General features: G+C 41.8%; 1 protein-coding gene across 8 annotated transcripts in view; it reads left to right on the top strand.

Annotated features, from left to right (window-relative positions):
• Window positions 1-374: 374 nt before the first annotated feature.
• Window positions 375-26,603, top strand: part of PLEKHM3 (pleckstrin homology domain containing M3) — a 189,953-nt gene continuing 163,724 nt past the window's right edge. For 7 of the 8 annotated variants that reach the window (XM_007187812.3, XM_007187813.3, XM_057551237.1 and 4 more), the window contains exons 1-2: window positions 375-524; window positions 24,279-25,198. In XM_007187812.3, coding sequence (XP_007187874.2) covers window positions 24,598-25,198 — 601 coding nt within the window. In that variant the 5' untranslated portion in view covers window positions 375-524; window positions 24,279-24,597. Of the gene's footprint in view, window positions 525-12,528; window positions 12,649-24,278; window positions 25,199-26,603 lie in introns of all 8 variants that reach the window. The other variant, XM_028167955.2, reaches the window with a different exon arrangement.

Here is a 26,603-nt window from a genome sequence, read left to right as displayed (position 1 = left end):
GCAATCTCTAGGTTCTAATAGTTCTATTTTCAGAAAGAACTTCTCTCTCTAATTCTCTTAGCCAAGGGAGCTGCTAAATACCAAGTCTGGTCCCTGGCATGTTTCAAGTGACATTTTCCAATTGGAAACATCCATCTGTGCGTTGGGAGGAGCAGTGAGGAGATTCTGCGGCACATACCATTGTTTTCAAAAAGTGTGTGATGAAAACTGTGCGTAAGAAAACAAAGAGATAAGGAGGCCAGGAGGGTGCGGTCAGGCCCTGAGTGGCGCTGGGTCCCTAAGGCAGGAAAGACGCGTCCTTGCGGCCTGGAACCTTGTGTGTCCGACTCTCGCTTCCCGGGCTGCTGGGAGGAAGCATTTAAGTGTGGGACCGCAAGAAGCGCTTGTAAACAGAGAGCCGGGCCGGGATGGTCGGTGGCCGAACGGGCCGTGACCGTGAGGAGAGCTGGCTGCCAAAGCCGAACCCCAGCCAGAAGAAGGCTGCAGGCCCCGCAGGTGAAGGGGGAAAAGTAGCCGGCGGCCAGGTGAGCATCTGCCTGTTTCTGTGCTGCCTGACTGGCCACTGCGGGAAGGGTGTGGGGATGACAACATTGTGAGTATCCGAGAAGCTCCCTGGGGTAGCGGTGATTTTGCTGTTTCTTCCATGCTCTGGTTTCTATTTCATCCTGGAAACTGCACAACAGTGCAGTGGATAATAGGTGAGGGGAGACTGTATGATGCGTTGTCTGTTTATTTTTATGAATCAGGTATATAAGTAGAAAACAGTTGAAATGGCTGATCCTGTTCTGTGTGTTGTTTTTAGTACCCCGCCGCCCCTCCTGGGTCCTAGAAACCAAGCCTCAGCAGAGCTTTTAACTCCCATCTAACTGGGGCTTTCAGACTACAACGATTGTTCCTTCTGTTGACCTTGTTCATTTTTAATATACAGTAAATGACACTATGTGACTGATGGCAAGCATGATTTGGTCTTCCATGAAAGGATTACTAAGCTAAAAGATCGAGATAAGGACATTTCAGACCCACTCCTCAAATAAAATGTTACTACTGAGATATACAAATGAATGACAAATTGAGACTGGTCTAGAGTTATAGCTTGCAAAGCAGGACAGATTTGAATTTACTAGGTTAAACTGAGATTGAGCTATGCTGTTGTAGACTCATTTGGAAGTTTTTTTCTTCTTGGAAAAGAGAAATACCTGGGTTTTTTTCCTTTAATATTATAATTTCAGTAGTCATAGTGAATTGTGATTTGTATTCATTCATAAGATACTTTATTATAAAATACCACACGTAAATTATAATTGGCGCACCTTAAGATATAAGGCAATTTTTGTTTCATTAACTTCAAAAACAAATGCCTTAACCAAAATTGGGCTAAAAGGTCAGTAGGCATGTGTCACCTTGGTCACATAGTCTAACTTTTAGTTACTAGAAGAATATTAGATTAAATTGCTCATAGAAAAGTGTTTTAAAGTCATGCACATCAAGGAAATAATATTAATGCCTGATGAGTTTGTCTGTCAGTGAGTATTTTCACAGTGTAATGGTTCATAGCAAGAACTATAACGCCATTCTGGATTTGAATTCCTGCTTGGTCACTTCCTATTGTGTAACCTTGGGCAGTTTCTTTGCTATATTTCTTAATCTGTAGTATGGAAATAATAGCAGTACTGATTTCATAAGGTTGTTATGACGATTAAATGAGTTAATATTTTTAAAGTTCTTAGAACAGCGCATGTAGTAATTGCGATATCCATGTTTGTTAATAAATACATAAAATAAAGATATACCAATGGTGAAAGTAAAATGGTGGTTGCCAGGAGCTGGGGGAGGGGCGAAATGGAGAGTTGTTAAATGGTTATAGAGTTTCCATTTTGCAAGATGAAGCGTTCTAGAGATTAGTCGCACAACAACGTGAATGTACTTAATAGTTAGGAACTGTACACTTAAAAATAGTTAAGATAGTAAATTTTATATAATGTACTTTCCCCCACAATTAAATCTTTTAAAATACCAATGTTAGCAAAGTCATATACAATCATCCCTTGGTATACAAGGGGAATTTGTTCCAAGACCCCCCCGACAGATACCAAAATTCAAGAATGCTCAAGTCCCTTATAAAATGGCGTATTGCTTGCATATAACCTCTGCTACGCACATCCTCTGGTATAATTTAAATCATCTCTAGATTACTTATAATACCTCATATAATGTAAATTCTATGTAAAGAATTGTAAATTCAATGTAAATGATATGTAAATAGTTGCCCAGTGCCTAGCAAAATTCAAGTTTTGATTTTTGGAGCTTTCTGTAGTTTTTTTCCCCCAAATATTTTCAATCTGTGCTTGGTTAAATTTGCGGATGTGGAACCCAAGGGTACGGAGGACCGAGTGTGTCCAGAATCTTTATTAGCACGCAGCGGCCCCATCCTTAGTTGTCTTTGCCATTGTGAAAATGCAACTTCTGGCAGTCATCAGTAAGATTCACTTATTTGGTAAATTCATGAAATTAAGACATCATAAAGAGCACAAACAAATGATAAGAAACAACATCTAATACCCTATGGCAGGCACAGTTCTGAAAATGCCCCTCCACCAAGACTGCATACCCTAATCCCCGGAACCCGTAAATATGATGCAATATCACTCCGTTGATCATGTTTCTTTATATGGCACAGTTGAATTTAAAATGGGGAAATTAGCTGGTGGGCCAAATCTAATCAAAGGGGCCTGTAAAAGAGGAGAGCATTCTCTGGCTGGGGAAATCAGAGAGATCTGAAGCCTGAGAAGGACTGAACACGCTGTTGCTGTTTTGAAGATGGAGGTGACACTTGAGAAGGAATGGGGACAGCCTTGAGAAATGCGGGAGCCCTAGAATTGCTGAGGGTGACCCAGTGTGGAAACTGGAACCTCAGACCGAGGGCCAACAAACTGAATGAGCTCAGAACTGGATTCTTTACCAGAACCTTTAGTTAAGAACACAGCCTAGCCAATGCCTTGATTTCAGCCTTGTGAAAGAGAGCCTGAGCAGAGAACCCAGCCAACCCCACCCAGACTCTGACCTTCAGAATTGCGAAGTAAGAAATGGGTGTTGTTTTAAGATACTAAGCTTGTGGGAATTTGTTACGCGGCAAAAGAAAACGAATATGACAGGAACAGACTACCCATACAAGAGAAAACTAAATGGCTAATAGTCATATGAAAATGCATTCTCTTTCCATTAATCAAAGAAATGAAATTGAAACAACAGCAAGGGACCATTTTTCCAGCTCTCAAATTTACATAGATTTTTAAAAATTCTAATTCTCCACATCAGGTAGTGTGTAGTGGAGCAGACACTCTCAGATGCTATGAGGGGTGCGCAGATGTTAAACCTTTCTGAAAAACTCATTGGCTGAATGTACGAAAAGTCTCACTAAATGTGTCTACTCCTCGATCCAGTAGTTCCACTCCTAGCAGTCTGTCCAAAGGAACTTATGAGAAATATTTTAAAAGTTAATGTTCACAAGTGCTTAATATGGCTTTGGTTAGAAAAGTCAGATATTGGCAATAGTCTAAATGCCCAAGAAGAGGGGAACAGTTTAAATAAATTATGCTGTCATCAAAAGACATGGTGTTATACAGATTTGTAAAAGGATGTTTATGAAGAGTTTTAACAGGGTGGAAAGGTATTTATCAATTTTTGCTAAATGGGGGGAGATAGGCTAGAGAACTGTATATGCAGTCAACTCTCAACTATGTTTAAAAAAACAGAAAGATCTACCTACATAAGGAAAGGGACTGAAAGGGCCAAAATGGGGCAGTGCTTTTTTCTCATTGGAGGATGAATAGGCATTGTTTATTTTCCCTTTTATACTTTCTGTATTTTCAAAATGTTTAACAATAAGTATATAGTAATTGTTTATAACCATAATAGTCAATAAACATTATTTTAAAAGCTGTTAAAACTCTATGTTGTGGAGAATACAGTGAATCTAAGACATTGTCCAGTCAAATAATGGAGAATATAAAAATCCATAAATAACTTAATATGTGGCAGGAAGTGATGTTTTAAAGAAAGACTAGAAGATAGGATATGATAAATATGGTTGGAAAGATTGAAATAAAGTTGGGTAACTTATTTCTCGATAAGGGTAATCAGTGAAAGCTTTATGGTGGAAGGATGGCTGAATATCATACTGAAATGATAGAAAAAGGAAGCTCACGGTTGAACTTTCATTGTCTTTGTTTTCTCATAGATTGATGGATTTTAGGCTTTGGGCTATGGACTCAGGTTAATTATATAAGTGGAAAACAAAGAACTGTGATGGATATATGACCATTAGCAAAAAAACAAAAAAAAAAGAAAAAGAAAAAGCCCTCTGCACGTTATTACTAGGAAAACCAAACTGGATGTAGGCCGGTAACATCTGCATTAAAAAACATCCAAAGCTAATATTTATTGAATAGTTATCAGATACTTAATATACTCTATTCCAGTTTAATCATGTGTGCAGCCTTCCCGTAATACTTGAAGTCACGTCATACATTTACAAATTTAAGAAGCAGGCAGGTAGAGGGGTACTACTTTAATTACTGGTTTCAGAAGACCTGATTTTAATAGAAACCTGAAAAGGTTAGACCATTTGGGCAGAATTTTTAGGATTCTCCATCTCTAGACAGTTTGCAGGAGCCCCAGACCACTGCTACTCCTTCTTTTTTTCCTACTAGCTCCCTTTTCTATTTTCACTTTACACTCTCCTCCAACACCTGTAGAAAAGTATGGAAACTGTCTATTGCTCCACTGGCTGTTAGCCAAATGCTGATTTTCTTCATGGGGAGTCTTAACCCTTCAAAAGAAACCCTGTGGAGGGATATCTAGCAAGGAATTGCTTTTTTTCTTTTTCCTTTTTCTTTTAGAGTGGATTTTATATATGGTTCATAAGTAGCGGAACTGTATGCTAGCTTGGAGTTTCTGGTGGAAGCTAAGGCAGAGAATTGAGTCATGAGTGAGAGTGTGGTAAGAATAACCACCAGTAGTAAATTCCGTGCATTGTGTTTGCTCTGTTTCATTGGCTACTGTAGGTATTACCAGACAGCAATAACAAGCCCACATAGTTCACCTTCACATTGACGGTGAGGTATGAAGTTTATTTGGTCCATGAGGGTAATTAATGTTAATGGCAACATGAATTATGAGCAAAAACCAAACTCAAAATATAGAGGCCATTGTATTGAGATGTCAGGCATGCTATTTTCATTAACATTTTGTTTGTTTTTCATACACTCATTAACTATCAATTTGAGTTATGTGTTTTAAATTGGATTCCCCGATTTTATGCCACATTTATGAGTATGGGAGAGATTTATTTGTCTAGTTACCGTGATTAGTGTAACCAATTTATAATTCAGTACAAACTGAAGCTGCCCTGTTCTGCATTATCCAGTTTACTTGTGGACATTTATCTAACTGGGAAATTGCTAAATATCCATTTTACCTTGTAGTCTATAGATGTGATTATAAATGTAGATTTTCATAGAACAAGGAACATATATTATAGGTTAGAAAACATTGGAAATGTAACCAGCAGTTTTTATGCTCCAGGAAATTAGCTAATTGATCTTTTCCCATGAACTTTTCCAGAACAACTTCTCTTCCACCCTCAGAGATTCATTGGTTTGTTAATTAAACAAGTAAGAATTGAGCACTTATTTTGTGCCATGGCACATACCTCTTGTACTTGGAACCAGCAATACAATCTTGAAGAAAACAGGCACAATCCTTGCCTTCATGAAGGTTACAGTCTAGTGGGGGAGACACACAACTAAGCAGGCTATTTTTACACAGAGTGAAAAGCATTATAATTGAGGAAATCAGTGTGCTATGGGAACACACAAGAGGGATGTTCAAAATGGATGTGGGAGGTCAGGGAAGAAGTGATACCTCAGTAAAGACCTGAAGGCTGAACGAGAGTTAGCCAAGTTGTGTGCCTGTGTGTTTTGGGGTGCGGGGTAGAGACGATGGAGATTTAAGAGGTAAGCCCAGGAAAGTAAGTGGACTTGAGCTCTTATAGGCAATGTTAAGGAGTATATGATTTATCCAGAAGATAACAGGGTTTTAATTTTAGAAAGCCCTCTCTGACTGCAGTGTGGTGAATGGATTGGTGGAGGGAAAGACTGAAGGGAGGAAACTGGATGGTGGGGTCTGAACTAAGGCCATAAAGAAGGAGAGCAATAGATAAATTTGGCAGATCTCATATCGGTAGAATTAGCATGACTTGCTGATTTGGAGTGATTTGTGGGGGAGGGAGCCAGCAGGGTCAAGGATGATGATATCCTTCACTATATGGAGAATGCCAGGAGGAGGGGCAGGCTGAGGGTAAGATGAGGAGTTTGGTTTTGTGCATGTTAGGAGTTAGGGGATGTCTGAAAGGCAGCTGTGTGTGGGTCTAGAGCTCAGGATAATAATGTTTCTCATCTGTCACATGGACTGCTGCCAAAGCCATGGGGATGGAGAAGATCACCCAGGTGGAAGAGGAACTAAATAAGAGGGTTATGGGGAAAACGGAGGAACACCTACATTATGATGTGGGCATAGGAAAGGGGCTCATACAGGGGACCAGAAGGAGCATCCAGAGATAAAGGAGAAATACCGGAAGAGACTACATCAGTGCTTTCATGAGAACAATGCAAAGAGTGGGTGTTGAGTAAGTCAGATCCTGCTGAGAGGTCAGTCAGATATGGAGTGAAAAACCTCCTGGGTTTAGCCAAAAGGAAAGTGTTGGTGACCTCTGCCTGTGCGGTTTCACCTGGAGCAGAATCAGTGCTTCTGCAGGGAGGAATGAATGGGTGAGAAGTGGAGTCAGAAAGCATAAAAAAAAAAAATTTCTTTAAGAAACTTGGAAGAGGAAAGGAGGAGGGACAGAGTATCCTACCTGTACAGGAACTTGGGAGACAAGGGAGTATTTTACTTATTTGTTTTTTCTTCTTTGAGAAGAGACATTCCTTTTGAATCACCCTGAATCTTGCACTACTGAGTCCTTCCACTCTAAGACTACCAGAAAGCCCGATGTGCAGCAACTCATTTTGCCTGAACAGTGCAGGAGGAACCCTTGAGTTAATTAAAACCTTATCTCAGAGCTTCCTAAACTGATTGCTGTCACCACTCTCTCCACCAGTTTGTTGGTTTATAATGGGAGGAGATCAAAGAGGCTGTGGTGACCCTTTCCCTGGTACCATACGGATGACCCCGGATGACCCCTGTTGGCATCCTGTACCCTGCCTTTGAGTTCACAAAGCACTACGTTATGTCATTTGATTTACATTCCAAAACAACCTTTGGAGAAGGTAGGACTGGGATCCTTATTTGACCTGCATTGAAATAACTAGAATTCAGGTTCAAATGACTTGCCTGGAATCACACATCTAGTAGTAGTGCATGGGCAGTTCAGGCCTTCTAATTCCAGATCTTGTGGTCCAAAAGTAATTACCCTTCACTGAGAGGTTAGATATGATGTTTATATTTTCACTGTAGTGTGGTCATATAAAACTTAGGCATATCATATTTTAGTACACTTAAGAAACAAGACTGAAGATTGTGGGTCAACTTTGTTATTTTGCTTGAATCCCATATACATTGATATTTGTCCCCTATCCACCCGCTGTCCCCCAAAAAAGTTAAGTTGGTTTTAGAAGGAGGCAGTTTATTTGGACATGCCTTAATAGTCAAAGCATGTTTGAATTATCTATAGTCACATCTAATTTGAAAATATTCCTTTTAATTCCTTTGACAGAAACACTTATTTGCAGGTTTTTTTTTTTTTTAAGCAAACATTTTTACAAGTGTTTCTATTTATTGGCTAAATGAAAAATGATGTCTTCGGGAAACATTAGTAAAAGGTTTGGGCAATTAGGACTATGTAAACATTTGCAAAAGCACTTGTTTGGCCTAAATGGAGTCACAGTTATTATACCCTTGCAGACATTCCAAGCAATATGTCCAAGGTCACTGAGAGAATTGAGGTTAGCTATTTAGTTAGAGAACAGCCTTTTATTCTGTTTGTTCAGACACCTATCATCCACTATTCCCTTAGAGAATTTACAATGACACAGAAATAGTACAGAGGTGATTTTTTTTTTTTTTTTTGTAAATTAAGTATAAACTATTTCCCTGGATATTTAGCAATTAACTTTCTGAGTTGTGGGATTAACAAACAGAAAGATTTAAAAAATAAATATTAAAGTTGCTGAAGTTTGACATTAAAATTCAAAGCACCTTGTATGTAAAATTCTAGCTGTATTATCTCAGGATAATTAGTTTGCTGTTAATTGTTATACAGGACAGTATGTGCATTTTAGAGGTTTGTTTTCACTCACTTACTGGCCATATTACCTTGGACAAAGTACTGCATTTCTTTAAATCTCAATTTCCTTATCTGTAAAGTGGTAATAATAATAGCAGCTCTCCGATAAGGTTGTTGTGAGGATTTAACAACATAATGAAGATAAAGGGCTTCACATAATGACCTTAGGAAGTGCTCAATAAATGTTAGTGATGACTCTTAAATCTTGGTCTTGGTGTAGGAGTTGTAAGAACTCTATTTTGTTTTTTGTTTTTTTTTTTTTTATAGTTTTTAATACTTTATTTTATTTATTTATTTATTTATTTATGACTGTGTTGGGTCTCTTAGTTTTCGTGTGAGGGCTTTCCCTAGTTGCGGCAAGTGGGGGCCACTCTTCATCGCGGTGCGGGGGCCGCTCTTCATCGCGGTGTGCGGGCCTTTTCACCATCGCGGCCCCTCCCGTTGCGGGGCACAGGCTCCAGACGCGCAGGCTCAGTAGTTGTGGCTCACGGGCCCAGTTGCTCCGTGGCATGTGGGATCTTCCCAGACCAGGGCTCGAACCCGCGTCCCCTGCATTGGCAGGCAGATTCTCAGCCACTGCGCCACCAGGGAAGCCCCTCTATTTTGTTTTTAAACATTTCATTAAATACACCATTCCACATTTAACATATGTCCATCCACATTGAAGGAGTCCTCTAAAGGGCATTTTTGAAGGGTTTAGTATAACAGTAGTTGTCTCTGACGCTGGGCAACTATTTGAGTCCCAGCTACCATAAGCCTATCATCCTAATGTCAGATCAAAACAGTCACAGAAATAAGACCAATCAGAGCTCCAGAATTCAACTTCAGAATGTTTACACATTGCAGACTTGTTTTGTAAAAATCCATTTAGTACCAATGATAATAGTCCACAATAAAAGAAATTTAAACCCAGATTTGTGGATGAAAATGTAGTTCATACTGTTCTTCCTCTTCATACTTTGTAAACTTTTCCTTTGTCCTGTATGATGGGCAGAGAGTTTTCTGGCCTTCATGTAGTACATAGTAAAATAACAAAGACTCGTCCTCTTATTTTACCTTGCCTTGTCCTTATCTTTGAGGGTCAAAGACAATGTTTTGTCTGCTTTTGGCAGCCTTGCTTGTTTCCTGATGGAATTGGTGAGAGGCTGCTTGGTAGCCAACCAAGGTCAAGGTCATTGTCACAGATTGAGTCCAAAAGGGAGGGAGGGGTCGTGGGTGCAGCCCATCACCACTGGGTACATCTGTCCTTTCAAATAAGAAGTGAGTCACCTTCTGCTTAGACCTTATCATCGGTCTGGTACTCTCTGGGTGCCATTCAACAAAGACCCAGCCTCATTTTTTAGCGGGTTCAAATGTAGCCAGGAAAGAAAAAAAATCAGTTAACTACTTCTCATGTACGTTCACCCTAAATGCCCAGAGGAACCAGTTTTGTGAATATGTGCTAACCCATAAGCTGGTTGTTGCTTTGACGGTTAAAGTGGTGAGTATTCTCCCTTCTGGTAATCAGCTGCGGTGACCTAAGGAATTAAAGTCAACAGGAAGTGAGGCAAGGATTCATTTCTCATGACATCTCAGCCACCCAGCAAATGCTTCTGTTGGCCAGGGATGTTTCTGTGGGTCGGATAGATTCTGTGGGTTGGATAGACTTGGGCAGCTTGTGAGGAAGCCCTCTGCACTTGTGCCTCCCATTTGTGCAATTGTTTGTTAGTTCACTTTGAGCTCAGCCTTTGGTGGGACCTTTAGAGATATTCCTGTAGGTTGACAGCTTTATGCCAGAAGCAGCATCATTTTTAGAGCAGGTCTGATTGGTTTTATTTGTACGTTTCATTTGTCTTTGGTTTCTTTCAACTGAAGTCATCTCTGTATACATGTTATTATGTCATTCAATTGTGTTCTGTCACTTAAGACTTTTTATTGTCCCTTGATTAGTAATGACTTCTTATTTATGTTCCCGTAACACCTTTTGTATACTTCTGTTAAGGCACTTTTTATACTTGGTTTTGTATTGTTTCCCCACTAGCTATTAAGCTCTTTGAGGGCAGAAGCTGTGTTTTGTGTCTGTAGCATCATCTAACATAGTGTTTGGGTACTTGGTCCATCCTCTGTGAGCGCTTGTTGAGTATAAATGGTTGTGTGGTTAGAAATCAACTAGCTTCTAATAGGAATAGTAATTGTTTTAGATTTTACAAAAATTTCACATATATTATCTGCATTTGTGCATTACAGCTCTCTAATGGAGAGGTGCATTGATGGAGACAGACGTTGGAAGGATTCCCATTTTGCAGATAAGAAGGGCCAGGACATCCTGAGTCAACCTGACTTGCTGGAGGTCATTCAGCTTAGAAGGCAGTGCTGGGACATGAACCCTTTCTTGGTGTCAGAAATGTGTGTTCTTCCCATTGCCACATGTCTGTCCCATCAAAAACCCTCAAAACTGGGTGGCTCATGGATTGAATTCACCTTACTCCTTGTTTATGGTCCTTCTAGCGTCAGGGCCCCTGAGTGATTTAAAGTGGTTTAAAAGGTAATTGAACGTGGACTCAGTAATTTGACAGGGATTCTAGGCACTTCTTTTTCTTCCCCATGGGGCCTTCGACTGACAATAGATGAGTCATTTTGGTCTCTATTTCATCATCTCTAAAATAATCCTGCTACTTTACTTACCTCTCTCTGTTGAGATTACTACAAATTTTTATCAAGAAGCTTATCAAGTGCTTTATAAACCATACTCTAAACCATGCATGTGAAGACGATTATTCTCAATAAAGTCAATTAGTTATATGAGCTGATGACATCTTTAAATCTAAAGATGCTAATCTGAAAAGCTATTTCTTTAGCTTTTTCGGGTATCTTGCATAGCTGGGTCTCAGTGTACCTCCTTGGGGTGGCCATTACGAGGTCTCATGCCAGCTGGTTTAGATGGCACCTGCATGTACTAGTTATTCCCTGTTGCAGTTGGAGGGTGACTCTAGCACACGTGGTTTTTATGATGGAACTTTTCAACTTCTTCACCTCAGTCCTAGGATGAAGATAATTTGAGTGACTCTTTTGTTTGTTTTTAAATCACTGTTTCCTGCCATGGAGGTAACGGGGAATGGAAAACATTGAGTCTGCATTTTTAGACACTTAAGTAACTGAATTTTGTGTCTGTCTGTTTTGCTTCTAAAACCAGGACATTTTGGAATGCTGGTGGTTTTATGAAAATGGGCTTCTCAATCAGAAGTCTTGGCTTTCCAACGCAGTGGGTGCCACAGGGGCATAATAACATTGCTGCCTTCAATAGCAGAGCAGTTGGAGATTTGAAGCCCCCCACTTATATTTAGGTTGGTTTCTGGGAAAACATCTTGGGGCGTCAAATGTCTCAATGATTTTTGCAAGTGGCAAACAGTAAGCGGAGAGATGGACTGAAAAATGCTTTAGGTTGATTGCCCTGGGGTGTTTCAAAGGGAACATGTCCTTTCTGGTATTAAAAAGAGCTTGAGCTCTAAGTCACTGGAAAATTAGACCAGCCAAGCTATGGGTTTGGAGTGGTTCACAAAATAATTCCCAAGCACTGCATAGGCGCTTTTGTTTCTACAAAAGGTCTGAGTGAGGTCTTTGCTACCTGACCTTTGCCATGTTATTTTTAAACCCGGTTTCAATAGCTTGGAAGCTTTTTCTAACCAAGAAAAAATTTAAAAGCTCAAGTCAACATAACGTTTTGGAAAGCATGCCAAATTTTACTTAAACAAGCTTATAATGAATTCAAATGTACTTTCGCCAGAAAACCAGAGTGGTGTTTATATTTACAGACGTCAGTACTTTGAAAACATACTCTTTATGCAGTTGTTCATTCGGCCCATATTTACTGAGCACCCATTGTGTACTAGCCATTGTGTTAGGCCCAGTGAGGGTTGTAAAAATGAAATGGGGTAGAATTGCTGTGCCCAAGTTGCTGTAAGTCCAGTAGGGTAGGCGTGTGACCTCAGGAAAGTTACTAGGTATCATTTCGCCTCAGTTTCCTCATCTGTAAAAATGGGAATAATGGTACCCACTTTACACATGGTGAGGCTTAGAGATATAAAGTACTGAGCAATGTACCTGGCACAAAATATGCTTTTGGTAGTCATTATAATATAATATAGTATAGTATAATAATATAATTATTATAATATAAGATAATATAATTATTATCATCATCATTTCAGAAGGAACAGGCAGCATGCAGTGTAAGTTGTGGAGGCAGCACCAAAGCCATTCTCTGGACATTTAAAGAAAGAGCTGACCATTTTAGGGTGAGGAATCACAGCTTGTGGAAGAGGCGGCAGGTAAGCTTGAAGAGTGGATAGAATTTCAGTAGGTAGAGGTGGGGAGACGGTGCCTCAGAGGTAACTGTAAGCAAGGTTTTGGAGTTGGGAAAGCCTAAAATTTGAGCAGTAGCATCGCAGTTTGGAGGAAAAGAATGTCTTACGGAAGGGAAGCGGGAAGTTGGACAGGCAAGCTAGTCCAAGACTGTGAAAGGCCTAGAGTGTCAGGTTAGAGAGTTGGGCCCTGTTGTCAGTGGGAGCTGTATTGAAGGGTTTTATTTGCTACCGTCTTCCCAGTACCTCAGACAGCACCCAACCCATAGTGAGCAGTCAGCAAATAATTGTTGAGTGAACGACTGAGTGTGGCTTTAGACAAGTTGAGCTTCATTTTGCCAGATGGTAAGCCAGATAGAAGTGTCCTACAGAAAGTTGGGGACATGGGACCAGAGTCCCATGGAGACTGAAGGTGGAAATTTGGGAGGTGTGAGCATGGAGGTAATTATGGGGCTAAACTGACCCGAGGAGTGCGTGCGGCTGTAGTCAGAGAAGAGAGCTGAGGTGATGCCCCTATTTGATGAGCAGACCAGGAAGGAAAGGAGGAAGATGGAACAGAGAAGGAGAGGGTAGAAACGAGAGGAGAACAGAGAGCACGGTCGGTGCCCATGAAACCTGGGGAGGAAAGGTTTGAGGAGGGGCCGGTTGACATGCTCGAGGCGGGTCAGGGCTTTGCAGTGCCCTAGTGGCAGTATAGAGGGGAGGTCCCAGATAGGGTGGAAGAGAGTTCAGTCAGGTGGGGCCTTGTGCCAGGCTGTAAGGTATCGCTGGGCACAGCACACTCTGAGACATTTCTTTTTTCTCTTCACGGTTAATAATTACTGGTATTTGCTTTTTGAGCAGGTCTTTAAACAGTGTGCCCAAATTGTGTACTGTATATAATCTGATTCCAATTAAATATTAGATAAAAACACACCTAACTATTTAGTTCTGAGATCATGACTGATTTTTATTTTCTTTTCCATATCTGTCAGTATTTTCCAGGGTTTTTATGTGTTTATTACCTTCATAACTGGGAAAAACACTATAAAATTGTATTTCTAAATGGTATGTTCCGTAGGTATTGCCTGGCAATACACTTCTCATTTATTGAAACTTAGATAAATGTAGCCATTTAATGTTCCTCAGGCCTATGAAGATGGGATTCCGTTTGTGTTTCTAGCTGTCTTTCTCCTCTGAAAGAACCCCTGAACTCTTCTTATGAGGTCCACAGAGGCACCATTTCCTTATCTGCTGCTCTTGGCTTGCCGGTGCGCCATCAACATGCTTACATTGCAACATGTCTTTATGACAAAGCATAACCTCCTGTAGCCTGATAATCCAGAAGCATCCTTACTAGGGTCATATTCTCTTGCGGTGGAGCCTTTACATTATGTAGCTCTCAGAAAATTTACAGTCAGCTGTGGCCTTAACCAAAGTGAAGACCGTGTGAGAGCCGCATGCGCTGACCATTCTTATAATCACGCTTGTTTCTCATGTTTGAAAATGAATTGGCAGAAACTGTTTATCCTAGGTGTCTTTGGTGCTGCATTTTTCTCCATAGTCCAGCTGCTTCTAAAACTACGTGGCGCCAGACACCCTCTTGAGCACGCGTTACGTTCTGATTACACGCCATTTAGCCAAGTGGGGGGAAGTCAGCGATTTTACCATCCAGCTTGGGAGAAAGTGGCATCTCTGTGTGGGCCAGGCTGGTATTATTACTCATATCTGCTTCTACTTGTGTGTGGAAGGACTGCTGTATTCATCCTGCTAATTAGCCTTGCCTAATGAGCATGTAAACAGCAGATTTCCTTGTTAGGAAACAGTAATACACTGATTCTGCATCCTGTTAACATTTTGATGCATGCATGGGATTCTTTGGATTGAGCTTTTATGACAACACCGACAAATGGACCTCCGTTTCTCAATCTGTTACATTGGGGAAATAATCCTTTTTACAGAAAGGGTATTCTTTTTTTTTTTTTTTTTTAAACAATTTTTTTTTTTAATGGGAATTATTTATTTATTTATTTATGGCTGTGTTGGGTTTTTGTTTACTGTGCGAGGGCTTTCTCTAGTTGCCGCAAGCGGGGGCCACTCTTCATGGCGGTGCGCGGGCCTCTCACTGTCGCGGCCTCTCTTGTTGCGGAGCACAGGCTCCAGACGCACAGGCTCAGTAGTTGTGGCTCACGGGCCTAGTTGCTCCGCGGCATGTGGGATCTTCCCAGACCAGGGCTCGAACCCGTGTCCCCTGCATTGGCAGGCAGATTCTCAACCACTGCGCCACCAGGGAAGCCCAGAAAGGGTATTCTTTATAAAAATAAAGTGTCTGTAGATCATTGAGTTTGGCTGAAAAGTAGGGTGTTATAAATAGTTGGCTGCTGACTTGGCTGTTGTTGGGCTGACATATCTTTCCAGGGAAAGACAGGAGCAGGTGGTTCTTGAACGGGTGAGGTCCAGTGGAGGGCTCCATAATTATACAGCACTTTACATTTTTTGTTTTTAAAGGAATATTGTTTGTTTGGTTTTTTTTTTTTAATTTATTTATTTATTTTTGGCTGTGTTGGGTCTTCGTTTCTGTGCGAGGGCTTTCTCTAGTTGCGGCGAGCGGGGGCCATTCTTCATCGCGGTGCGCGGGCCGCTCACTATCGCGGCCTCTATTGTTGCGGAGCACGGGCTCTATAGCGCAGGCTCAGTAGTTGTGGCTCACGGGCCTAGTTGCTCCGCGGCATGTGGGATCTTCCCAGACAAGGGCTCGAACCCGTGTCCCCTGCATTGGCAGGCAGATTCTCAACCACTGCACCACCAGGGAAGCCCAGTTTACATTTTTTAAAGGTATGTTGTGGTGAATGAGCCACATGTGAAGCAATTTGATATTAGCAATGTTGTTGGATACAGGTAGCTGAGTAAGGTACCCAGAGGTTTAATGGTTTGCCAGAGGCCACCCAGCACGTGTGTGGTTGAGCCAGATTTAGAACACAGTTCTAATTAGCTCCTGATTTCCACTTTTTGTGTGGAGGCAAACCACACTGCACCCACATGGTGATTTCGCTCAGTTCACTTTGTCAGAGGAAAGTCCTGTTCATAGTTTGACCTGTCTGAATATGTTGTTATTATTATTATTATTTTTAAATTTATTTATTTAATTTATTTTTGGCTGCATTGGGTCTTTTTTTTTTTTTGCATTGGGTCTTCATTGCTGCATGCGGGCTTCTCATTGCGGTGGCTTCACTTGTTGCAGAGCAGGGGCTCTAGGCACGCGGGCTCCAGTAGTTGCGGCACACAGGCTCAGTAGTTGTGGCTCTCAGGCTCTAGAGTGCAGGCTCAGTAGTTGTGGTGCACAGGCTTAGTTGCTCCGCGGCATGTGGGATCTTCCCGGACCAGGGATCGAACCCATGTCCCCTGCATTGGCAGGCAGATTCTTAACCACTGCGCCACCAGGGAAGCCCATGTTGTTATTATTTTTTAATTAATTAATTTCAAAACCAAATGAGGCAAGCTAGTAAGGGGTGTTCATTTATGGAGACTAAACTTCGCATTAGACCCTTGTATTGTAGTGAATTTGAGGCCTATACATCCTAGGGAAAAGATAATTTCCAAAAGGAGAAAGGTTGGATAATGGAGCCCCAAAAGATGAAGACATAAAGATTATATAGGAGGGTCAGTAAGGCATCATGCCTGCTGTCAAGTAGCTTGGAGTGTAGAGTGGGATGGAGAGAAATTGTTCATCATTACAGTACATTGTGGCAAACCCAGGGTGTTCCGAGAGCCTGAGCAATTCGGAAGGCTCCCCAGCTTGGGCCAAAACATGGAGGAGTAAAATGTTGGTTAGGAACGACAAACTGGAGAGGTGGATAGGTCATGAAGGGCGATGAATGTCATGCAAAGGAGTAACAATGTATTCATTCAACATGTGTCTATCTAGTGCCTTTTGTGTGTGTGTGTCAGGCATTCTGTATGTACTTGGGATACATTAGTGAACAAAATAAGCATCAATTCCTGCCCTCGAGGAGCTTATACTTTAGTGGGGTGAGAGAAACACTAGACATTAAATAATAAGTAAATTGAGTGGTTTGTTAGAAGATGGTAGATGCATAAGGAAGAAGGGTCCAACCAGGTGATCAAGGTTAACGTGAGCAGTAGTAAGTCATGTTGATAGTATCTACTCTTGTTATGATATGATGAGAATGGCACTTTACCTCTGTAGTTTTTCTCCCCCAAATATACAGCCCTAGTCTTAACATGAGAAAACATTAAACAAATCCCAGTTGAGAGACAGTCTATAAAATACCTGACCAGCACTCCTCAAAACTGTCAAAGTCATCAAAAACAAGTAAAGTCTGAGAAACCGTCACAGCCAAGAGAACGCTAAAGAGACGTGACAGCTAAATGCCATGTGGTATCCTGGATAGGATCCTTGAACAGGAAAAGGATATTAGGGAGAAGTTGAGGAAATCTGAACAAAGTATGAACTTTAGTTAACAATAATGTATCAATATTGGTTCATTAATTGTGACAAATGTACCACATTAATGCAAGATGTTACATAGAGGAAACTGTGTGTGGGGTATATGGGAGCTCATTGTACTGTCTTTGCAATAATTCTTTAAATCTAAAACTGTTCTAAGATTAAAAGGTTATTAAAAAAAATAAAAAACAGAGTAAAGGGGATCAGAAGTCCAGGGCAGAGACACATGTCATAATTTAAAATAGGGTGGTCAGGGGAGGCCTCATTGAGAAGGTGACATGAACAGTCACTTGAAGAGAGAGTTCACCATGTTGGTATTGGGAACCAATGCAAAGACCCTGAGGTGAAAACATGTCTGCAAGTTGGAGAACCGGCAGGACAGCTGGTGTGGAAGGGAGGGTAGGGGGTAAGGAGAGTATGAGGTCATAGAGGAAAAGGTGATGGAACCCATCAGGTGAGGGCTTTTAGGCTGTTGTTATTCATGTGCTATACCATGTGCCGGGAACCATGCCATGCATTGTCCTATTTAATTCTCTCAACTATTTTAGGAGAGAGGTATTATTAACTTGCTGATTTTGCAAATGAGAAAACTGAGATTAGGAAGTGACTTACTGAAGTCCCATTCCTGGTAATTGATGGAGCTGCCGTTCCTTTCTTCCTCCTGAGACCCAAAGTTGTCACTCCTGACTTCTTCCTCCTCTCCTCAGGGGGCTGGACTAGATCTTCTAGGCCAGGAATTGGCAAACCACAGCCCGCTGGAAAATCTGGCCCTCTGCTTGTTTTTTGGTTGTTTGTTTTAAGTCGTGGTAAAAAACATACTATTTACCATCTAATCATTTTAAGGTCAGTAGTGTTTATATTCACATTGCTGTGAAACAGATCTCCAGAACTTTTCATCTTGCAAATCTGAAACTCTATACCCATTAAACAGTAACTCCCTTTTCCCTCCTCCCCTCCAGCCCTGGTAACCTCCATTCTACCTTTTTATTTCCATGAATATGACTTCTTAATATACATTGAATCATGCAGTATTTCTTTTTGTAACTGGTTTATTTTACTTAGTATGATGTCCTTGAGGTTCATTCATGTTGTAGCATGTGACAGGATTTCCTTCCTCTCAAAGGCTGAATAATATTCCATTGTATGGATATACCATATTTTGGTTATCTGCCTGTTTTATAAATAAAGCTTTATCAGAACACAGACATGTCCATTCATTTCCATGTTGTCTATGGCAATTTATCCCACTACAGCCGTAGACCTGAGTAGTTGCAAAAGTGACTGTGTGGCCCACAAAGCCTAAACTGTTTATTACTGGTTCTTTACAGAAAATGTTTGCTGAACCCTGTTTTACTGGGGAAACTCTGAAGGGTTAAGAGAAATGATGTGGAGGCTGCTTTAGAAGGAGGAAGACAAGAGGCAGGAAGACCCTGCTGCCTTTGTTGGGTGACAGAGACATGGGTATGGGACTTGCCCTCGAGAAGCTTATAGTCTAACTGAGGGAAAAAGACAGTCTGCAAAGTTGACTTGTTTAGTGATGCTTTAGATATTTGGGGAAGGGAGAGATCCGAAAGGACTGAGTCTCAGGAAAGACTTCATAGAGGGTTGGGATTTGGGATGGGATGGGATGGATCGGATTGCTAGAGTGTAGAGGAGTGCATCAGCCTTCTCACCACACCTTAACAGATGAGTAAGACATTGGAGGCATTTAGAGCAGTGTCTAAATATTAAGTGCTCTCTAGAATGTAAGTTCCACAAGGGTAGGATTTATGTCTGTCTTGTTCACTGTCGTATCACCAGTGCCTAGAACACAGTAGCTGCTTCAGTAAATGTTTATGGAATGAATAAATCACTGCAACTCTCAAATTCTTTTTAGCTATTTAATTCGTACTGTGAAAATACAGGCAAAGGGCTGGATCTCTCACATTGGTCTGTTAATTCATTTATTACACTAAAGAGTAATTTTTTTTGGCTGTTGTTAAAGCAGTACCTCTATTGTTTATTGCTAGAGATAATCATGTGGTAAGAGGAATGTAAGTCAGGTACTAACAACAAAAGAAAAAGGGGGAAAAGAAAACAATGTCGTGATTCTAAAGATAACCACTCAAAAATAATTCATTCATTTATTCAACAAATATTTATTGAACTGCAACTGTGTTTAGGGGGTCCATGGTGAACAAAATTGACAGTTGCTGCGTAAGGGGATATTGACACCAAAACTAGTAATTACAAATGTGATGTGTATAACTTACAGAAGTGCTGGTGCCCTTCTGAACCAAGGCCCCTCTGTCCTTAAACAAGTACATTTAACCTAGTCTGGGACACCAGAGAATGCTTCCCTAAGGAAGTGGTTAAGTCCTGATTATTGTTTGCTGTGTGGCAAACTACTCTGAAATTTAGTGTCTGAAAACAATTTATTATCTCTCATGGTTCTGGGCTAACTGGACTCAGCTGGAAAATTCTCACTTGGGAATCTCTTATGATACTGACTGGGGCTGGAATCATCGGAGAGCTCAACTGGGCTGTCATTCAAGATGGCTTCTTCCCTCACATGTCTGGTGCCTCTGTGCTCTAGCATGTGGCCTCTCCCTCCAGCAGAGTAGCCTGGACTTTCTATATAATCAGCTTAGAGCTCCAAGAGACAGGAAGAGGAAGCCACCAGGCCAATCAAAGGCTGCACCCCCAATGGGCACAGCATTATTTCTGCCACACTCTACTGATCAAAACATCACAAGCTTTGCCCCGATTCATGGGAGTGGAAAAGTAAACTCACTTCTTGATGGGGAAGTAGCAAGTTCTCATTGCCGAAAAGCACGTGGGATAGGAGATATTGTTGTGGCCCTCTTTAGAGAATACAGGTCTGTCACTTGATGTTAGATTGGACCCTGAAGGATGATTAGGCATTGATGCGATGGGCAAAAGAGTCCAGGAGGCAGTAACCCCTCCAGCGATGGGAACAGCCCGTGGGCAGGCCTGGAGATCAAAATGGTAAACCTTGAAGGAGGAACTGAAAGGCCTTTGTGACTAAGTGGAGGAATGAGGGGAGGAAGAGTGGCATGGAAATGCTGGGGCACACAGTGAAGAGTAGAGTATGGTTTTGAAGGGTAAATGCATATTTACGTCAGAAAGCAAAGAGAATAGCTGTGTAGGTTCCAGACAGAAGTGATGGAAAGCACTAACAGTGAAATTCCTAGAATAGGAAGAACAGATTAGCCCAGAGGACTTGGGGTGGACTTGGGGGTGGTTCAGGGAAATCTTACCCCAAATTACATAGCTAGTATGAGACAGAATTAGGATTTGGACCTAGCTCTGACTCTAGATCCACTAGATTGCTTGCTATTTCTCCACTGCATTGCTCACCACACTGCCTATGGAAAGTCATTTTATATAATAAACTTGAAAATCCCTTGCTAACCAAAAGGTGATTTACTCTTCCTAATTTCTTCCAAGCCATCCAGGCAAATACCTTCTAAGTTTTCTAGACTCAGCTCAGAGGGCACCTCCTTTTGAAGGCCTTCTTAATCTCTCCCTCACCTTTGCTGGCAAGTGACCCCTCCCTCCTTCCCCCACCAAATCTGTTTCCGTCCTCTATCAAGGCAGTTTATTGGACTTATTTTCTTAGGCTCATCATGATAGACTGTGAGCCTCTTGAGGGCAAGGACTGTATCTTATTCATCCTTCCATCTTCAGCATCTTGGACCTGTCGTGACCTTAATGGATGGTAGACGAGTGGTTTCCAGAATCCCTTGTTAAACAGCATTGAAATGGTTCTCAAGTTGAATTGTTACTGCCCTTAATGAGGATTAAATGAGGCATTGCATAGGGAAGTGTCCCTGGGACTTCTTACTTTCTGTGGGCCTCAGTGTCCCCTCCGTGAAAGGTTGGGGTTGAGAGGATGATCTCGAAGGTCCCGTCCTTGTCTAACAGTCTACAATCTTAGAAGGCGGTGTGATGGAGAGTTCCACAAGCCCGCAGTGCTGGCCTCAGTGGTTATATGCTCCTAGCCAGCCTGTCAATACCAAAGCAGGGAGCACAAAGAGTATATTCCTAGACATTTTGATTTAATAAAAATAGAGAGAAAGAAAGAATCAGTTTGAAGGTATTTACTCTCTCTAGTATGATTAAAGACTGAATTTTAAGAACTAGGTAAGAAAAGGAATATTCATAATAGAATCTTAGATGAATAACTTGGTGATCTGCACCTTGGTGCCTCTTCTATAAAATGGGAAATTCATATTTTATTATGTTCATTTAAAATTTTAGTAAATAAAGAACTAGAAGTTTTAAGATTTATTATGTATTTCTTTTTCTTAGCGTCTGGTGTACAAGACAAAACTGAAAAATTCCAAGTTTCAAAATGACAGAAGTAGTGAAACTCTGCTATAGGATTCAAGAGACTCAAGGCTTAGCATAGACACAGCAAACAAAACCATGTTTGCAGCTAGAAAAATATTATAACTGATCTTATCGCCAAAAATCAATCTGTGCCTTGCTTCATGAATGCTAACATAATAAATATGAAAATGTAAAAAGTAGACAAGTTCACAGTCATTATCACTTTATAAGAGGTTAGCCACCAAGTTCCTGTGACCTGCAAACCTTGATACATTTAAAATAAAGGGCTGGGCTTCCCTGGTGGCGCAGTGGTTGAGAGTCTGCCTGCCAATGCAGGGCACACGGGTTCGAGCCCTGGTCTGGGAGGATCCCACATGCCGCGGAGCAACTAGGCCCGTGGGCCACAGCTGCTGAGCCTGCGCGTCTGGAGCCTGTGCTCTGCAACAAGAGAGGCCGTGACAGTGAGAGGCCCGCGCACCGCGATGAAGAGTGGTCCCCGCACGCTGCAAGTCGAAAAAGCCCTCGCACAGAAACGAAGACCCAATGCAGCCAAAAATAAAATAATTAATTAATTAATTAATTAAAAGAAAAAAAAATTTAAAAAAAAAAAATAAAATAAAATAAAATAAAGGGCTGCATATAGTAGTTATACTTACACACATTAAGCAATGTAGATTGGTGCTGTTGATTTAAATGTAGTGATTTAATGACCTAAGTGCTAAAAATGATTTTAATTAACCACAGAAATTGTGCAGTTTTAAAGAAGAAAGCACACTTATGTACCTTTGCAGCACCTTGCAAAGGTGTTGCTAATTGCCTAGTTTTACCTGCTTGTAAGTAGTTAAGGAAAACAAAGCTTACCTAGTTGTTTTGATTCTTTGTTCGTTTTTTTGGTAAAGATACAAAGGTGTATGTTGAGCACATGAAGTGTGGCTAGTGTGACTGAGGAACTTTATTTGATTCTTAATCAGTTTAAATTTATTTATTTATTTATTTTCTAAATTTTAAAAAGATATGTATTTATTTTTTTGGCAGTGTTGGGTCTTCGTTGCCGTGCATGGGCTTTCCCTAGCTGTGGTGAGCAGGGGCTACTCTTCATTGAGGTGCAAAGGCTTCTCATTGCAGTGGCTTCTCTTGTTGCGCAGCGTGGGCTCTAGGCGCGCAGGCTTCAGTAGTTGTGGCATGTGGGTTCAGTAGTTGTGGCTCATGGGCTTTGGAGCGCAGGCTCAGTAGTTGTGGCGCACAGGCTTAGTTGCTCCGCAGCATGTGGGATCTTCCCGGACCAGGGCTCGAACCCGTGTCCCCTGCATTGTCAGGTGGCTTCTTAACCATTGCATCACCAGGGAAGGCCAGTAAATTTAAATTTAAATGGCCATGTATGGCTAGTGTCTACCATACTGGACAGCATCACTGTTCTCGTTTGGCCTGGCCTTGGAGATCTAGCATTTCCCAGACAGTGTGGTTAGTGTTAGGATTCTTTCTGCCCAGCCCCAAGGCTGGACCTACTCGTAGGCCAATCCTCAAAGCCTCAGGGAGTTTGGATCCTGAAGCCTTTTTGCAAGATGACTGGAAGAATTGTGAAGTCCAGAGTCATCATCAGGCATTACATAATCTAACCTTAGGAAACACAGCACAAGAACATTCAGGTTAATAAAAGGGCCATTCTCCCTCTCTACTTCCCCCTTGCACCTTTGAGCCTGACAAACCATCAGTGCTTTCAAGGTTTGTGACAGGACTCATGCATTTATGACTTTCGGACTGATTACGATATAAGTGCAGTCACAGAATTCCTCGTCTCTTTGGCTAACTCTTTTAGGTCAGTATCACAGAGATTTGCCGGGGCAGTCTTTTCACAGCTGCCCTCAAAGGCTTCTCTGTGTGAGTAAAAGCTGCTGACCTTAATTCCCCTTATCAAGAGTCCCACCCTGCTTTGTATAAGTTCTAATACAATGTAGTGATGTGTACTCTTTTTTTTTTTTTTTAAGATTTTAAATTGTATTTGTTTATTTGACTGCATTGGGTCTTCGTTGCTGCACGCTGGCTTTCTTTAGTTGCGGTGAGCTGGGGCTACTCTTCATTGCGGTGCGCGGGCTTCTCCTTGCAGTGGCTTCTCTTGCTGCGGAGCACGGGCTCTAGGCACGTGGGCTTCAGTAGTTGTGGCATGCAGGTTCAGTAGTTGTGGCACGTGGGCTCTGGAGTGCAGGCTCAGTAGTTGTGGCCCACGGGCTTAGTTGCTCCACAGCATGTGAGATCTTCCCAGACCGGGGATCGAACCCGTGTCGCCACATTGGCAGGCGGATTCTTATCCACTGCGCCACCAGGGTAGTCCCAGTGATGTGTACTCTTGACAGTGGAACTTCTCTGTAGGTGTTGTCCACGTTTGGGCATGACTGCCATGGAAGAGATGTAAAGATGAGGAAGTAAGAGGGCAGATTTATGTATATAGAATACAATGGGGCTTCCCTGGTGGAGCAGTGGTTGAGAGTCTGCCTGCCAATGCAGGGGACACGGGTTCGAGCCCTGGTCTGGGAGGATCCCACATGCCGCGGAGCAACTAGGCCCGTGAGCCACAGTTACTGAGCCTGCGCGTCTGGAGCCTGTGCTCCGCAACAAGAGAGGCCGCGATAGTGAGAGGCCCGCGCACCACGATGAAGAGTGGCCCCCACTCGCCGCAACTAGAGAAAGCCCTCGCACAGAAACGAAGACCCAACACAGCCATAAATAAATAAATAAATAAATAAATTAAAAAAAAGAATACAATGATATAGAATACAATGAACTATGTGCCAACGTTGTTCTTTTCATTTTCTTTCAGGAAATTAAAGATGGTGGTGACATTGCCTTGACAAGCACTTCCTGTTGTCTTTACAGAGGTCTCACTGAAGAATAATCTCAAAGGAATGTTTGTCTCCCAGTACCTTTGTTGATGATTGTTGTCATCTAGCAGATGCTTTTAATGTCCCAGAAAACATCAACCACCCTTGTGCTTGACCTGCTCTGGGCAGCTGAATGAAAGTTCCTTCCAGTTGTTTCCAGAACTCTGTTGCCCATAACACCTCTCTTCGTCGGGTGAATGTTCATGAAGCCCTTTCCTGAACCAGCTTAGGAGGCTTAGGCCTCTTGGAGCCTGTGACATGGAAGCTTTGGAAGTGGATGATATCAGCCCAGCCCTGGAAGTTACTGAGGATTTCTTTAGTACTTTTGATAGTAAGCTAGAAAAGGCTGTGCAGCAAGCAGAGGTTTATGGGATTCAGGAAGTCCCTGAACTGGTGGGGCATGAGGTCCTCAGTAACATAGACAACGGTGCTATCAGAAATGTCTCCTCCCTGGGCGAGGGAGGCATGATCTGGGAGCATTGTAAGACCAGGTTCTTAGAAACCAAAGCTCAAAATGTCTTCCCTGCCAAAGAACAGTTTATGGTCCAGAAAGGGACAACCCCAGATAATCTGTCCTGGATGGAACAAAAGGAAGCTTCAACCTTTGAGTTTTTCAACATCTGTCAGCGTCGGAGGGACAGACCTCGTTCTGTGAATGACTTATTGGATGAGGCCTCTACTTTTAAGCCCGGCCATGCTCGATCGAGGTCAGATGTTACCCAGGTGGACTGGCGGGTGGTCCTCAAAACAACGCCTCTGCAGCAGCAGCAACAACCACCTCTTCAGGGCCCTCACTTCACCAGGCCGTCTTTCCTGTTGTCCTCATCAGACAAGGTAGAAGATGCTCAAGGAAATATGGGTATGTTTTTATATCTGACTGCAATTAAACAATTGTTGATTTTCCTTTGTCTCTCTTGCATCTACCTCATGAGACTTACTCTCCATTGTCCATGTCTGGCTTTGCCTACTTAAGCCCCCTCTTCCATTTACCTTTGCACTTACCTTACCTGAAGTCTACAGTCTTCTTCCTCCTAGGAGGAACTGAGTGAAAAGATGACTGCGGTTAATTCTCCTTTCCTAATCTTGTATGTTAGAATCAGAATATTCTCATGATTAATGTAGTACTTTCCTTTGAACATTGTATGATACCGCTTATTCACATTGGTAGATGTTGATCAGCTCGTACCTTGGCCATAGTCTTGTGATATGAAGGATTAAAAGATGTGTGAAGACACAGTCCCTGCCCTAAAGAACTTCTCATTAGGTTGAGGGGATCAGACACTCCCAGAGACTCAGGAAGGCGCCCAGTGGTGAGAGAAAGGAGGTGCTCAACTGAAATGCCTGGGAGGGAACTTTTGTTTTACTTTATATTGTTGGAATTTTTTTAAAAAAATGAGTGAGTGGCAGCAATTGTCAGAGGATAGAGGAAGGGGAAGACATTCTGGGCTGGGCTTGTCAGGAAGGGCTTGTGAGACGTGGTGGAACTTGAGCTGGACCTTGAAGGACACTAAGTTGCAGAAAGAGAGTCACAGTTGGAGGACACTCGGTCAGGATTATGGTGTGGACCAAGGGGGAGACAAGGTGACCAGGCTGACCCTTGAGGAGACCAAAGGATCTCATGGCGGTCGTGGGAGGAAACGTTTGGAGAGGTTGGTTAGGACCTCATGGTGCAGGGCCCTGATTTCTTTTTTCCTTGTACTTTATACACACACACACACACATGCACATGAATATGTACTCATGTACTCACACATGAACTTCCTCTTCTGTGAGACATGACCAACCATCTCTCTGTTTCCCCCAGCATTTTTCTTCACCATAACCTCATTTATACAGGCTATCCATTTTTCTTACTGATGATTCTTCAGTTACCCTGCTTAACCTCTTAATTCAGATGGCTTCTGCTTAATTAACTGGGGAGACTGTTTTATGTACTTAACTGCTATTTTAGCATTTCTTCAATCTCTATCATGGCTTACTACTCCACTGATACATTTAACATTGTATTGTATTTACTTATTTTACATTAAATTTTAATTAATAGCATTTAGTTTGTAAGTATAACTCGAGGCAAGGATATGGTATAGTATGTCCATTAAGGAAATGCAGTCTTCCTGCCTATGAGGTGCTACATTATTTTCACACCCAGTTCAAATCTATCCTTTTAAAATACTCTTTTTCCCCCACTCAAATTTATGACTTGTAATTCCTCATCTTCTCTCCTAGACTTTCACCAGTCCTCTGTAACATCTAGCCAAATGGTG

This window comes from Balaenoptera acutorostrata, chromosome 8, assembly GCF_949987535.1.
Source record: "Balaenoptera acutorostrata chromosome 8, mBalAcu1.1, whole genome shotgun sequence".
NCBI classification, from domain to species: domain Eukaryota; kingdom Metazoa; phylum Chordata; class Mammalia; order Artiodactyla; family Balaenopteridae; genus Balaenoptera; species Balaenoptera acutorostrata.
The sequence above is the reverse complement of the archived record's forward strand: the minus strand, read 5'-3'. Positions and strand labels throughout refer to the sequence as shown.